This window comes from Dromaius novaehollandiae, chromosome 3 (assembly GCF_036370855.1).
Source record: "Dromaius novaehollandiae isolate bDroNov1 chromosome 3, bDroNov1.hap1, whole genome shotgun sequence".
NCBI lineage: Eukaryota > Metazoa > Chordata > Aves > Casuariiformes > Dromaiidae > Dromaius > Dromaius novaehollandiae.
Window position 1 is genome coordinate 129,375,655 of NC_088100.1, and position 15,827 is coordinate 129,391,481.

Here is a 15,827-nt window from a genome sequence, read left to right on the forward strand (position 1 = left end):
CGTGGAACTGGAGGGAAACTGAACACAAGTCACGCTTACGGACGTGTCACCGTCTTTAAGGATGGAGAAGTTGTTCTGGGAGTTGTTCCGCGCCCTCACGGGCGACCTCCCGAGCGGCGTCGCAGGGAGTGCCTTCAAACCGCCGCCGAGCGTTGGCAGGCTTCCCGCAGCTGCAGCCATCCCGGGGAGCCACTGGAGTCCTCTTGAGGAGCTCAGCAGGAGGAAGCAACCCCAGGGTCACCTTGAGGGGGGCCAGCTGCCCACGCTGGGGTTTAGCAGGGGACGGAGCTGTTGGCGCGGGTGGGAAGCTTTCTCCAGACTCATCGCCTTGGCAAGCACGAGCCCCGGGCAAGGCGAGCGGTTCACGCGGCTTCGGGGAAGGCGGGGAGCCCCCCGCGAGGGTCAGCAGCTGCCGGTGGTCGGCCGGCGTCGGCTGGAGCCCGAGCGGGCCGGTGGGCAAGGCAGGGAGGGCAGCCGAACGCTGACAGCTCCCCAAGACGCCGAGCCGAGCCGAGCCGAGCCGAGCTAGCTGCGGGGCTGCCAGACGAGCGTGAGTCACGGCAAATCCCAACAGGGAAAAGGCGAGCTGCAGGGAGGACAGCGCGTTTACACCGCCGGAGCAGGGGCGTGTTGGGATCAGCCTCCGTTCTCGCGCTCTGCTAAAGGAGCTGCCTGCACTGGAGCCACTTGTAAAGGAAAGCTCTCTGTAATCGTCCTCAGCGTGATCCCTTACTGCCTGTATTACTCCCTCCTGTCAATACAGTGCTATCTGAAAAGCTAGGAGAAAATAATTGTGCGCTGTACTTTAAAAAATAGGACCCGTCTCTAAGTCCTTCAGGTACCTATGAAAAGCTTTGGTGGTGTTCTGTATCCTAAGAACTGTAGCTTATGTGTAAAATAAGCATTTCACATGCTATACCTACAGGTGTGTAGCTGGTACAGTGTATGCTATGTCTAACTGCAAAAGCTCAACCTCTTCATCTGAGAAAAGAGAGAGAATAAAGTGATGGTCTTTGGAAGGGGAGAGAAATGCGATGCTTGCCCGCACAAGGCCTGGTCAGCGCAATCAAACACAAATGATGAGGATGATTTACTGAGATGGAAGTTCAACATTGCACAAGCAATAAACTCAATAAAGAAGCTCCAACGTACGGTAGGGGCAGAAAGTAAAAATAAATGCATTTGTATACTCACTGTATACGAAATGTTCACAAAGACTTGTTTCTTTTCTATTAGAAGGCATTAGGAAAAAATTTTTTTGTTCATCGTTACAGAAGAGCCGCATATTCCGCGTTTCATTGTGATTTCCCATCTGCTGCAAGATGTCCTGCCCTTTGCTAGCAACAGAAGTATGGCTGAAGCACTTACAAGCACTGGTGCCGGCCCTGCTGTTTCTCTCACAGGTAGGTCCCAGGTTTTCGTCGCCTTTGGAAGCTGTCCGCTCGCGAGGGCCCATCCGGGAGGCTTCAGGCACAGGCCAGCGAGGAGCTCGAAGACACCCATAAAGGTCACGTCGGACTTTTAAAAGTTCTGTTTGTTGCCTGTAGCTGTTAATCTCAGTGTTTCTGTCTTATTTCTCTTTCTTCTGCACGTTTGCCAAAGCAGGCTGCATTTCCTCGAAGATTTTAATTTGTTATGTTAAAGAATGTTAAATACTTTCAAAGTATGTATGCTTCTGGAGACTGGTTTGTGTCCCTCCTGTGTCCTCCTGGCTTCCAAATTTTCCTTCATTCCCGCTAGCATCTTAATGGTTTGTTGTGTTTCCAGTCAGACACAGACACAAGCAGAGCTGACTGTGCAGAATATCAAGCGTGCTCAAATAAATTTCAGTTAACTGCTTATTTTTGCGCCCCGCTCCCGCCTCATTTCCCGCTGTGGAAACGGTGAGTTTCCTTGGCCTTGCGGAGAGGCCTCGGGCAGCGGTGGGAGCGAGCTGTCGCCCGCTGCTCCCCAGCCCTCCGCCGTCCCCCTCACCTGCCCCCGGAGCCCTGGGCCGGCGGCCCGAAGGCCGCACCGGCGGCAGGGAGGCCGCGTTCTCCCGGGCGCTTCGGAGGCTGGTCGCGGCGCGCTCCGTCCGAAGCATCTTCTCCGGCCCATCGCCCCAGCAGCTCTGTTAAGACGAACGGAGTTGTGGTGTCAGGCTTACCGAATTACCAAGCGCAGCACGGGGCAGCAGCTGCTCGTCTCGGGTGTCGCTAAGGACACGGGTGTCCTCTTCTCCAGCCGACCGAACCACACGGACAACTGCGTGCTTTTGCCCTTGGCTTTTCTCCGTGGAAAGGAGGCCGAGCAACTAACTGGCTGCAGTAACGTAGCCAAAAAAGGGTTTTGGGAAGGGGCGAGCGTGTGCCCTGGCTTTGGACAGCAGGGAGGAGATGCCGACTCCAATTTGCCACCTACAGAAGGTCCAGGTGGCTGGCGAGGGCTGGGCTTCCTCCCCCCGCCTCGCGCACCTACTGCCTTTCGAAGGAAAGGCTTTCCTTGATCTCTCTTCCAACATGTTCTGGTTAATGGTAAAGTCGGGAGGCCTTCAGGAGCCTGGCAATGTACTGGGTACTTCCCAAGCCGTCAGCTGAGCCCTCGGGGCAGGGCACTGCTTGAAAATACCCCAACTATTTAAAAATATAGGGGGAAAACGGCATATTCTAGGTGTGACACTTTTTTATATACATATACATATACATATACATATATATATATATTTATATATATATCTCAATCAAACCCCAGGCTAGCAGAGTTTAGATTAAGGAAAAAATCCTGTTACAGATAAAGACTTCAAAAGATTTTTCTCAAAATCATAAGGCCCTTTTGCATTTTTCCCTTTTCTAATCCTGTTTTTCTCCCCTTGTTCTCTGCCTTCCTGCATCCCCTGTAAGCTAATCTGCCCAATACCCATGGCAACACCATGGGCAGTGCAGAGAACATAACACGCTCGCAGGCTTTACCATCCCGCTAGCTTACATTTTGGCCAGAGACCCAGGACGCTCACCAGCTTAGGAGGGCAAATCTACTTGCAAGTGTTTCTCAAGCTCCAAGTCCTAAAAAGCTAACTCCATGCGATTGCTGCAGACTATTTTTAGTCTTCATGCTACCTAAATATTATTAACATGGGCTGCATGAGAGAGGATGAAGTGCGATGACGGATTTGGCTTCCTTGAGTAACTGATGCTCTCTCCGTGTGCTACTGATGAACACGAAGGAGGAGAGTAAAAACGCTGTATCTGAGTAATGCTCTATGTCCAGGAAGCTCAAATTAAGGGTGAGTAAAGCAGGTTTCTCCTGTGCACTTCTCGCTGAGGAGCTCTTGAAGTCTAACGTGGAGTGAGCAATGGGAGAAGGAGGGGGGACAAAGCAGTTAACTCTCAGTTGCAGCACAAGCCACTTTCAATGTGTGTAAAGGAGTTGGAGAAATGGCTTAGCCAAAATTCCTGTTGATATGTGTTTAGGCAAAACCCACCACGGTTCTCGTGGGATGAACTTTGATTCCCTTTGGTAGTGACAACTATATTGCGAAGCATTCTTCTACCTGCGTTTTAAGTGTTTGGTCCTGAAGAGACTCTCCCTTTGCTAGGCCTTAGCTTCCTGGGAGGGGAATGTTCAACACCCTTGTTTTCTAAATGGGAAAGCTAAGACCTACAGGGTGACTCAAGCTGGTGTAATTCAGCCTTTTTTTTTTTCTTTTCTTTTTTTCTTTCCACCCACTCAATCACTCAGTAATGTCTAATGTCTAATGACACATGACTTATCCCCTTAAACTTGCAAACTTTTACCAATATGTACTTTTTACAGCATCTCCTTACGCATCACGTCTGAAACTGGCCTAGATCCAAGCAGCAATGGCATTTCGGGATGCCCAAAGAGGAGCATGGATTGAGAAAGGGAATAAAACAGGACTTGGACTCGATCCCTTTCCCTCGTCCTGCTAGCCTGCAGCTTCTCTTACCTGTTGAATAAACTGTGACCCTTTTGCATCGTTTCAAAGGGACTGAAAGGCACGCTCTGCATGGGACCTTCCTGTTTGGTAACTTCGAGTGAGCTACACTTTGGATGTGCCAACAGTTGCATGGCACGCTTATAATACATGAACGCTATGAGCTATAGGTGTGTAATGACCGGGTTGGAGAAAACTACTTGATAAGCAAGTCCACGAGCTTTGCTGTTTTCGTGCTGTGGATGCAGCGTGGCTGCACCTTGTTAAATGGTGCTCCTGGAGCTACTGGAAAAAAAACCCGTGCACACGCAGCCTGTGATGTGACTGGCAGAACTGGGGGGGTCCTAACTATGGGCGTGCGAATACATTGGTTTGCACTTTCATGTCTAAGTTAAATATCTGGAACTGCCCTTGAAGTTACTCATATTGAACCTATGCTGGTATACAGCTGCAGTGTTGCAGTATAACAGAAGATATGATCAGATGCCAAAAACAGTTCAAAGCCACAAAACTATCTGCCATGAGCTCTCTGGGGTGTAAAGAAATAGGTGTTCTTGTTGTGGACATCGGGCTGCGTTCCTCGGGAGCAGAGTGCTATGGCAGGAAAAAAAAGTGGAAGGAATCTAAAAACAAAACCCCCCAAACCGGTGACAACATATCTCATGTCTTAATTAAGAAGGAAAAAAAAAATTGGCAAAAATCCTGCAGAGCTGGGAAAAGGTGGTGGTTCTTACATCTGGATGAGGGTTCAGGCTATGGCTTGGCATTGGATCAAGACTTTGCGCTGCCGTTGGAGGGCTCACGAGTTGTACCTGAAGGTTTCATCTGCAGGTAATCTGAGATCTTCCTTTGGCTATTGCAGAATAAACCTTCTCTGTTTTTAATTCTAACTCAGGTCTTGGTTATCGTGTTAGGAGCTGGGGTTTTGAATCTGAATTTTAACAACTTGACAGCTGGGATCTCTGCTAGCATGGTTATTTCATTTTAGAAATCATTTATCAGATTCAATAAAATGAATTTTTCTTTTTCCTTTGGAAAAAAAATTTCTTTTCTCTAAAAAGCTTTTTCTGCAAAATCCTATTTGTCATGGTCAATGTTAGGATAATATCATAGGAAAAACAGAGCAATGCATATATCTTATTTCCAAAATTTGCTGACAGCTGCTGTTGCTACATCTAGCACCTGTCTGCAATAGCCAAATGCATTTCTTCAAAAGTCCGCTAAAAGTTTTCCTTTCTGCTTTCTCCTTTCAGAGAGCATCCTGCTCTCTGAATGCGATACACCGGCGATGAGCTCTTATGCCTTCCCTGCGCATTTCTGCGTCTTTATTTAACTGTATCTATTCTCTATGGGATCCGTGTCTGCAAATCAGAAGCTATTTCCACGTCGAAGTCTCTGCCACTGGACTTGCGGGGATAAACTGCATTTCAAAACACGCAATCACATGGCAAAATGAAAATCCGCTTTTAATATTGTTCGCAAAATTGACAGCTCTACTTAACAGAAGCCATCAAATTATTCACAACGCAGCAGCTGCCCTTGTTAAAATCACAGCTTCTTTTGGCATGAAGAATAAACTAGCTGATAAGTGCCAGATAAACCGTTTGGGTGCCTCTTTGTGCGCGCGGCATGGCTTGCCGAGCCAATTCTGCGCAATCTGATGTTTACAGCGCCGACGTGACGTCCGACCTCCGTAGGCAACGGGGACTTTAAAACGCTGAAGCAAGCATTTAATCAGAGCCCTTCATGCTGATCTTCAGCAAATTCGATAAGTTCAAAAAATGTAACTCCTTCTACAGATAAAATAGCAGGGTTTTTTTTGCTTCAGGAGTTGCAAACACATCCCAACGGACTCCCGGCGAACCACGCAGAATTCAGCCATGTGCTCCTAACAAAATGTGCTTTTACCTGAACAGGTATTTTTACGTGAATAAGTTGCTACTCCCTTTTATTCGGTATTTGCTTCTTTTTTTGTTGTTTTCATGAGTTGAAATCAAGCGTTCGGGCTGTTGCGAGTTGTTGTTTTAGGGAAGTAACCGCAGCAGGAGGTGAAAGATGGGGCATGATTTCACACACTACCAAGTTGCTCCCCCTTAACTCTATCCTGGGCTTTCTTAAACCCCAGGAAGGTGTTTCTAAAGCCACAGCGTAACATACTTAGGCTACTGGAATCAAGGGGGGCTGTTCTCCTTGCCTTGAGTGCGGTCGGCTCTTTTCTCTAGCTACAACTGTCTTCCCGAAAATGTTTTTCTAAATAAACAGCATCTAGCAAAACTGTTGAGTTTTAGCAGATTCCTGCAGGGAGACACTTGAGAACAGCCAGCTTCGTTTGCGTGGGGGGAAACAACTCCAAACTTCTCTGCTTATTTTGGTCCAGTTTTTATTACGCTTTCTTATTTTTAGATTATTTTTGCACTGCTTCTTTATTTCCCAGTGCTGACAGGTCTTCATCTGCCAAACATCAATTGTTGAAATACTATTTTTACAGCCCTTTTAAAAAATCACCGAGAACAGCGGTTCCCGTTGAGAGAGCTGGAAAAGGTGCATTAAATCAGAATATCTCCTATTTCTGTTGTAATTTAACAATTTGATACCTGAGAAGATAACACTTTAATCACTACTAAGCAGCAGTAACCCTTAATAATAGCATAATGTGTCATTATTTCACTAGTTGGACATTAAGCATGAGTAGCAGCAGCACAACTGTTTCGGGGGTGTGCCAGGAAAATTAATAGTTAAAATGAAAGTTGTGTGATCAAACTGAAGAAGCAGTTAACATTAATAAATGCTTTTTTCAGTGCAGACAGATATATTTTACTTAGCAGTCTTCTGCAACTAGCAGTGAAAACTGGATTTAAAATTTCCTGCAAAGGGACATGCCGAGTTTTACCAGCTCCAGCTGAGATTCCAACTTCTGCTACGGATTTGCTCTGTACTCTGCTAAAATCAGGCACAAAATTAAGTTAAACCACGACACAGGCTGAAAAGTTTTGTACCTCCCTAGAGCCGAAGTAATCAGGTTCCTCAGGAACCAGGCTCGCAGTGCCAATACTATTTAATAATAATTAAAAAGAAGGTGCTTCTCACGGGGCGATCCCGACGTGGCCGTGTCGAGCTGCGACGGGCGGCCGGCCGCACGGAAACCAAGCACCCGAGGGTTTGCTTCAGCTCCCGGCCCTCTCGCTTCAACCGCTTGACCGGCGTCCCCGCCGCGGCGATCGCGCAACCCGAGAGGTTTGCCAGGTTTTTCCGAGCCACGCGAAGCTTGCCTCATCGGCGTCGCTGCCCGCCGCGATGTGCTGGCGCTGGGAGGCACGGCGGGCGCGGGAGGGAGGACCTGCCTGGCGACCAGGCACTTTCTTTGTTCGACAAGTGGTACTTTAGACTGGTAGGATTTTTTTTTTTTTCTTATGACTATCTAGAAATACCAGTTCTAGAGTAAAGCTGGGCTGCTGGGGAGCACGGCTGGTCCTTCCGGCTTGGTTCGAGGCCGGAGCAGCGGGAACGGGGCTAATCCCGCTAGTGCATCCCCCGAAAGCATCCGGAGAAGACCTGCTGCTGCTTCCGACACGATGCTCCTGAGAATCGGCGGAGGCAAAAGGGCCTCCGGCGTGGCAAGCCCCAGCCCACGACGGGTGAAGCCGGCCCGGCCGAACGGGCGTGCACCTTCGGCTGCTCTTCGGGACGCCCGCGGAAGGGGCAGACCCTCCGCACCAGCTCCGGCAGCAGGACCAACCTGCTGCCTGCGGGGCACCTGGAGCAGGGAGATGTGCCAGCCCGACTGGGGGGAGGCCAGGGGAGAAGGAAACCTTTGCAGGGGTTAACTGGGGCAGGAAGGCGTCTGCAGGCGAATCGAAGATGCAGAATGGGAGCCTGCAACGAAACGCTGCCAGCTGGGAACCGGCCAAATGGATAAATTGGAAAAGAGGGTTAAATGTTTTGGATGCTGAAGGCTTGGACGTCAAAGAGGTGCTCAAGGAGCCTCCCAGCCACCAAGTCCATGCAAAGAGGCTCCAGGCAGATGCAAGCTTTCCACGGGAAGGCTTTATCCTCAGCGGAGAGTTTCCACAAGGGAACGGCTGGGAGGAATGACTGAGGGATGTCTTTTAGCACCTGGAAGCACTCGTGCAAGGGAAGAGCACGCCTGAGGTTGATCTGCCGTTGAGGGGCAGAAGGAGTTGCACAGAAATGGAGGACAACTGCCTCTGCCCACATAAGGATGTAAAAATTACATGTAGCTGTTGACATATTGTCATTGCTTGATGGAAGGAGGCGGAAAAGAGCGGTTCCTCCAGGCCAGGCTGTCAAGGAAACCAGGGTAAAGCTGGAGTTCATTCTGCACTTTCCCGGAGCACCAGTTCCTCCCCGTGTCGTGGGCCGGGTACCGTAGCTCATCGTAACCTGCTTTCCACCAAGTATATAGGGACTGAGGGGTTGCAGCCAGAAACTCCTGCCTGAATCCGGGGCAGAAAACCCACTCCAAAGGGGTACGAGAGGGGTGCGAGGAACCTGCTGTGCTGCCAGCAGTGCTGAAAATAGTTGGCTGGTGCCTGGTCTGCCAGGTTGGAGGTCCCCCTGCTACGGGTCACTCTCCCGGGGTGCGGGAGCAGGTCGGCGGGCGGAAAAGGCTTCGCAGCAGCCTCAGCAACGTTTGGAGCAGGTGCATGACTATGCCACAGCGCCGGAGCAAGGCTAGAGTTCAAGAGTTAGCTAATTGTATCTCTCTGAAAAAGGAATTGCCTCAGACCAGTTAATTTGTCAAGATAACGAATTGCAGCAATTCTCCTCTTTTGGAGCTGGGCCACTAACACTGATCTGAACTGTATTTAAACTCTTGATGACAGGGACTGAAAGAGATATTGCAATACTGGAGGTACAGGTTCCTAAAGGCAAGCTGCATGTACAGCTGGCGTTGGGAGGCAGCAAGGGCATGTGAGTACACATCCTGCACATCCCGGAGATATGAAGCAATTCCCTGCGGCAGCGACTCTGGCGCCTGGGCAGGCAGAGTTCATCTCGAATCTCTGCGAGCGACTGAGGTCCAAAAAGGAGAGCAGAGCACCCACTGAGTCATTTCTGTGATACGTAATAACCCGAGCAGGATTCTTACTCCTTTCCTGTGTGACACCCCCCCCCCCCAAAAAAAAAGTGCTGATGTGAAGTTATTGCCATAGTTCTCGAGTGCAGCAAAACCCAAAACTGTTTGTGTTCCTCCTGCTTTCCGAATGAAGAGCAGCTCCGTGCCTACCCCCAGCGCGGTCACATGCGTGGCTGGTGCTACGACGAAACCTTGGCACGTATCTTGCTAATATGAAGATGCTTTTAGAATATTGTGGGTGAACGATCTATTTAGGGGGGGAAATGACTTTCCTTCTGATTTGAGTCAGAATAATCATTCCGTTCCTGCACATCCACTCATTTCAGAATAGTAAAGTGACTTTTAATTTGGAGTCAGTGCAACTGCAGGGGAAGTTATTTCAAAATAGCTAATCTGGCTATTGCCACAGGTAAACAAGCCCTTATAAATTGATGGGGATGGGAAAGAACTCAAGAGCATATGGCCCAGGACTTTTTACTCAATTTGCAATCACTTATTTAGACCTATCTTCCTTTGGGCTAATATCAGCAGAGCTTACAGGGAGCCAGGGTCAATTTAAACAACATAGTAGTATTTTGGGGAAAAAAATGGGCTTTGAGACCTGCCTGCATTTCTCCTCCTGTTGTCTGTTCAAGTGACAAGTCTACCTTGCTTGAGTTGGACCTCGCTCTTAAGTATCACAGTCAAGCGGTCACCTAGGATTCGGTCAGTCTCACAGCAGGGACGGTTGCTGGTAAGGCTGGATCGAAGGTTGGTAAGGCTGGGTCTAACGTCTGTTTTTCTTCCTAAGCATTTTCTGCTGTTGGAGGGCTTCTAGGTAGGAGGGGGACATCCAAAAATGGGAACCTGGGCTGTGTAGGTGGTGGCTCAGTGCTTGAGCCCCCCAGAGCGGCAGCGCTAAGAGCTCGTGGGAGATGCAAACTGCCCTGGATCGGCACCTCCAGTTCCTGCAGCTGGGGTAGTGGCTCTGGCCGGTGCAAGTGTGGTGTGAAGCAAATACCAGTCATGTCAGAGACTGACCTTGTTTCCTTGGACAATCCCGTGTAAAAATGGATATAACAATACTCTCGGCGCTTACTTCATAGGATGTTGTGAAGCTTAATTAAATGTGCGCAAAAGCATTTTGAGATCCTTAGATGAAAGGTGTTTTTATAAATGCAGATTATAATAATTATGGCTAGTAACCACCATCAGCTCCCGAAACAATTAATTCAGGTTGCCGAGGCCATCACAACAGCGTGTGCAAAGAGGCATCAGCCATTTAATGACATATATGCTGCTTGAGAACCAGAAGCCTCGTGAAGGCCGTAAACAAAGAGGAAAAAGCTGGGTGCTCGGGGCTTGACGTGCCGGGTGCAGCGGGGGCAGCTTCCTCTCCCGCGCTGCCCCAGCGTTTGCCATCCTCCTCCTCCTCCCAAGGGCAAGAGCCCACCTCACTCATCGCATGAACGGGGATAAGCTTAGGTCCTGGTGATTTTTATAGCTAGCGTTGTAGGGACATCGAAAACAAGTGCAAATTGCTTGGCTTGCAAAAATCAGGAAATACTTCACTGTAACCCAGTTTTTTTGTTAAATTCTCCCCCCTGCCTGCTTACAGCATCGCAGGACAAACGTTGACTGCCGGGTGTTATCCAGCTGACTTTCTCAGGGTGAAGACAAAGGCGAAGCAGCCACCATGTGTCTGGCCAAATCCTTAAAGGCCCAGTGCACACGCTGAGCTGACAACCGCCTGAAATCCGAACCGTTTCGCTCACCCTTTCTTGCCGCTTCCAAATTCATTTGGGCTTAAATAGCTCAAACCTACAGGTGTTCAAACTCTCTCGCTTGTCAGCAGAACAGCCTCGTCAGACGTGGGCCGAGGACATGGTCAGACCCCACCGGTGAATCCCAAAGAGCCGGCTAGCCCACCTGTGCCCCTCAGGCTCATTTCATTGCTCTCCTTTCACGGCTAAAATGCAGAAGGGTAGTAGTTACTAAGCACCCAACTTACTAAAGCAATTAGGCTAAATGCACTGCAGCTAGAAATTTAAGCAATGTGCCGAATTTAGTTTGGGCATTCGTGGTCATGAGTCTGAAACCTTTAACATTTAACCTTGCAGCAAATTAAATGAGCTTTCTGATGAAGTGAGAGATTTTTTGTAGTGGAACTTGACTGTGTGAAGCACAGACTTATTAGAAGAAGTTTTTTGTTTTTCTTTTAATGGAGAAAATCTTGGGGCCAGTTAGTTCCCTAATGGAAATAACAGCGAAATGGGAATACCATCTATAAACAAAGTGCTCACTGCAGAACAGTATTGCATTATAGTTTCTGATGGACTAATCAGTGGATCTCACAAAAAAACTGTCACTATGATGGAAGGTGTATAGACTACACTTACTGCGATAGCAACAAGCCTAATACCTACAAAGCTTAACAGCAGCCAGTTTTCCACGTACCAAAATTGAAAACATTTATGTTTTTCAGTCCCTTTAAAAATACTGACTTTCTACAATACTTTTTGTATTTTAAATATAGAAGTTTTGAATTTTCAGGATGAGTTTCTATAAACTGAGAGCCAAGTTTTTACGGGGTCTTTATGCATACATGTATGCATAGCTGCCTACAAAATTAGCAACACTGATGCAAGATAGACAAAACATACTAGGTACTAACACGTTATTTAGACCTACACAGTATAGAAGTTTTCTGTGATGTGAGTATATGCAAGTTGTGTTTGCACACACATGTGCATATATATATATTTTCACAGTATGCTGACATTCTGTGGCTAAGGTCTCTTAACAACCCTTATAAAGTGCTCTGTTCAGTGTCTCAGCTAAATCCTACAATTTGGGATAAAACTTGGATGCATTTTCTAAATGCGCCTCCAGGCACTAGGACATGAAAGAAGTTTGGGTATTAGAGCATGTCTTGTTTTAACCATCTCCGGAGCACCCTGACTGACACTTCACAATTTACAGGGAAGGTGGGGCTAATCAAGCCACTGAAGCAGATATAAGGGCTGGCTCTCCCTGATATGTGTTTACAGGCTGTCAGTCACCCGCCGGAGTGCTTTGCTGCCCGGACTTGCTGATAACCACCAGCATGCTCTGCCCGTTCGGTGCCCAAAGGCCTCCAGAGCCTGCGGTGCCCCATCGGCATCTGCAAGCCCAGGTTCGTGAGCTGACATCTGCCTTCCCAGCCCTGACCATTAGAAGAGACTAATTTGGGATGAAAATGTAAAGCTTTGGAAAGCAGATGCGCTACGCTTTACAGAAGGTGAAATACGGCCCTGGAGGGAGCTGTGAGCAGCTCCTGGCATTCCTCGTGCTTCTAAACGCAGCTGAGAAGAAGGTACAAGAGAAGCAAAGAACTGATGCCTGATGCCGAGAGGTGGAAAAAAAATCACTGCGACTCACTGTGCCAGCCCCTTTCCTTGCCTTTCTTGCTCCTCTTCTCCTTGAAGTATATGACAGGAATTTAGAGATAAGATTCCGTCTCGGACAGATGTTCACCTTTTTAGAAAAAGCATTTCTTTTTTTCCTTTTTAAGAGAAGGTAATTAACCTCAACTGCATTCTCTGATATCTGCTGAATACAGCATTGCTTGTCAGCCACTCCTTTCCTCACTTAAAGTGCATTTTGGACCCGTGGAAAGCAATTAATGTTCAAGAAGGACAGCTGGCCCTTACAAAACATCTTTCCACATTTCTGCATTACCTTAGCGATCTTTTTCCTTCCCTGCCTGCCACCACCAATTCTTCTTACATAGACATGCATCACCCACAGATACTCACTGTCTACTCGGTTACTGCTACGTCCTTGTAGTCTCTCCATATAGTTTGATTCTGTTTTAGGGTGGAAACTCCTCCTCCCACCTCACGTTTTACGGGGTGTTTTGGACCATGGCAGATTGCAGGCGGGAACCGGGCACATTGCAGGGAGAAGAGATCAGAGGGAGACCATCGGCGTGGTCCCTGATGAGGTGTAAAGCATGGCTTGAAGCAATATCCCTTCTGCTAGGACAGGACTCTGCAGCAGGCTTGTTGCTCTCTACTGCTTTCAGGCCTATTTTACTAGCAATTTGCCTCAAAATCAGCAAAATTAGAACTGCCCTAAGCTAACTGTGGGTGAGAGTGCCCCACGAGCAGGTTGGGTCTGGACCGGGAGTCTGCTTTGCACCTATCTCGGGTACAGCCAGCTGCAGTTACCACTTCTGGGGGTTTCTTGCACTGATGTCCCAGCTAATTTTTTCATCTGCCCCCTTTGTATCACGAACAGCGCAGAAGAACCAGGTCTGAAACCACATGTAAAAGTAGGAGGGGCTTAATCTTTTATTGCTGAGCTTTAACTCTGATATCAAGACAGATGCGTTGGAGAGCAGGAACTTTCAAGCCCCCCAACAGTACCACTATCATGAAATGTTGGGTGACCGGCATTTAAGGTGGTACAAAGGGAAAGAGAGGTGGGGTGCGATTAAACAGAAGTGCAGGAAACAGCTTTCTAGGCAAGATGAGGAGTGCAGGCAATGGAAAAACAGCATCGTGGCAACATTTAGTATGAAAACGGTCAAGGATTACTTCACAATTTTGTACTAGCAGGCAGCAGGAGTCAATTAATCTGGCATCTTTTCTCTCCCTAACCCCTGTAATTATCTCCTATAAAGACGAGGGTAAGATCAGCATAGGAGAGTTTTCTTTCCTCACTCCTCTGCTTGAAGTGGGACAGGGCTGCAAGATGCTAGAAGTCTTTTCCTTCGTGAGCTAGAGAGCTTCATCTACCAAACTTTGGCAACGGAAACAGAGATGGTATCCTAAAGATCCTTGCTGTGGCTAGGATTAGTGTGGTGCAGGTTACGTTCAGTATCAACCACTCCTGTGTCCCGCAGTTATTAGAAAACCGAAAGTAGCTAAAAGCAAAACCTGCATGCTCAGATGCTTATCGCAGCAGCACGGTGCTGGTCAAGATTTAATCTATGGCTGCTAAAAAACAAACAAGCAAAGTTGAGCAATGCTTGGAGGGAAGAGGAAGGCAAAGCTGCATCCGCACGGTTCTCTTGCAAACCAGATTCCTCGATCCTCGGGAAGGCCGAGCTGGTTTAGCCATCGTGCTAAATGTCATTAAAGTCAACGGCGGAAACATCGCCAATTCCAAAAGTACGGGAAGAAAACGTTATCCTACCAGTACTTGAGGGCTTCTCAACCCTAAAGGCAACTAGCAAATATTTTTTAAATTATCTTTTAAAAATACTTTTTACCCAGTTTTGGGTAAAAAATATTTTTTACCCAAACTGTACTAACTATGAAAACTCCTGTAATATTAAAAAAAATGTTACTAACGTTGCCATCTCATTTTGGGAAGTGCTTGAAACTTTGTACAAAAACAGCCCTAAACACTTTTATATATACCAAGTTTTCACTATTTCTTTATTATGCATACCACTGTGAAATAACGTAATAGTTCAAACACAGAGAGTTGTTTTCAAACATACTCGCAGATTTTTTTCCTACTCTTTTTTCCGAATGAGTGGCATTTCTAGTTATTTTTCATAAAATTTCTGAAATACCAGGATTTTAATCGCACTTATGCAGGACCCATCTAAAGCAAAAACATGCCACCAGCAGGCATCAACTTCTCCTAGTAATTAAACATTTGCGTATAAGCAAAGGTGTTCACCTCCCGCTGACCACAAATAACTAATAATGTTGAATGTTCCTTTTGCTCCCAAATAGACCAGCGTGTGCAGAAGCTGCTCTCTTGCTTTTGCAAATATTATGCTGCTTTATTTGGCAACTGCAGCCCTAGGAGTCTGAGACACCCAGAGGTAAATTCCCTTTTTTATTTTACTCAAAATTTTTATATTACTCAAATAAATTCCCTAATTTATTTGTTAGTAAATAACTCAAATTAGGCGATGGAAAAAAGTTAAATGAAGTGTTTCTTGCATTCTTCTCTCCTCTCCTTCCTCTCTGTTGCACGCTGTATTTTCCCTGAGTGTAGAATAAGCCATTGGAAGTGGGGTGGCCTGCGTGTGTGCCCTCCAACAGCCTCCGTGTCTTATGGTTGTTGTCACACTGACACCTAATGGCAGCCGGGAACTCGGAGGAGGGTATTAAAGACGGCTGATTTCCCAGGGGTGTGATTTGCCCTGCGCTGGAAAAATTAGTTCAAATTATCCAAGTAAATGAGCTTAGAAAATGGACTTTGCTTAAGTGTGTGGTTAACCTTGGAGAGGGCAGTGCTGGAGAAACCGACCCAAACCCAGGGAGGTGTTGGGGACCGCGACGCCGTGGTGACGCGGCCGCAGTTGGGGCTGGTGCCGGGTCCTGCCGGGACGCCTGGCACGGGGCGCGGACGCTGCGGGAGGGCTGACGCGCGCTCACGAGCCACCGCCGTCTCCCCAGGAAAGCAAAAGCGCCAAAGGACAACACGATGCGGCCAAAGTCCTGGGGCAGGTCGGTGGGAGAGCAGGGAAGAGCTACCTTCGCCCGGTCCCTGAGCTGCTCTGCTGCTCCGCATGCCACCGAGCAAGCGGCAAAGCGGCAGTTATGCTAGGACACACATGGGAGTAGGTTGGGACAGTGCAGTTGATAACGTATGAAAATGAGGCGCTGAGCCAAGCTCATGCTTCCTTCAGGAATTTTTGAGGACTACGGTCTTAGAAATAACGCTGATGACAGCAGAGCGCTGTGGACATATGTCTCCCATTGCACAGCACCAGGCAGCAGCGCGGTCGGTGGGACCGGCCGGGTTGACACTGCCCGCACGGGCTCCCTCTCCGCAGAGCCAGGCTAAGCGCCTCGCCGTTTGGTGGCT

General features: G+C 48.0%; 1 protein-coding gene across 3 annotated transcripts in view; it reads right to left on the reverse strand.

Moving 5' to 3' along the window:
* Positions 1–15,827, reverse strand: part of WDPCP (WD repeat containing planar cell polarity effector) — a 152,570-nt gene that overhangs the window by 11,580 nt on the left and 125,163 nt on the right. For all 3 annotated transcript variants that reach the window (XM_064510127.1, XM_026110411.2, XM_026110410.2), the window contains one exon: positions 1,975–2,110. In XM_064510127.1, the coding sequence (XP_064366197.1) occupies positions 1,975–2,110 (136 nt within the window). The remainder of the gene's footprint in view (positions 1–1,974; positions 2,111–15,827) is intronic.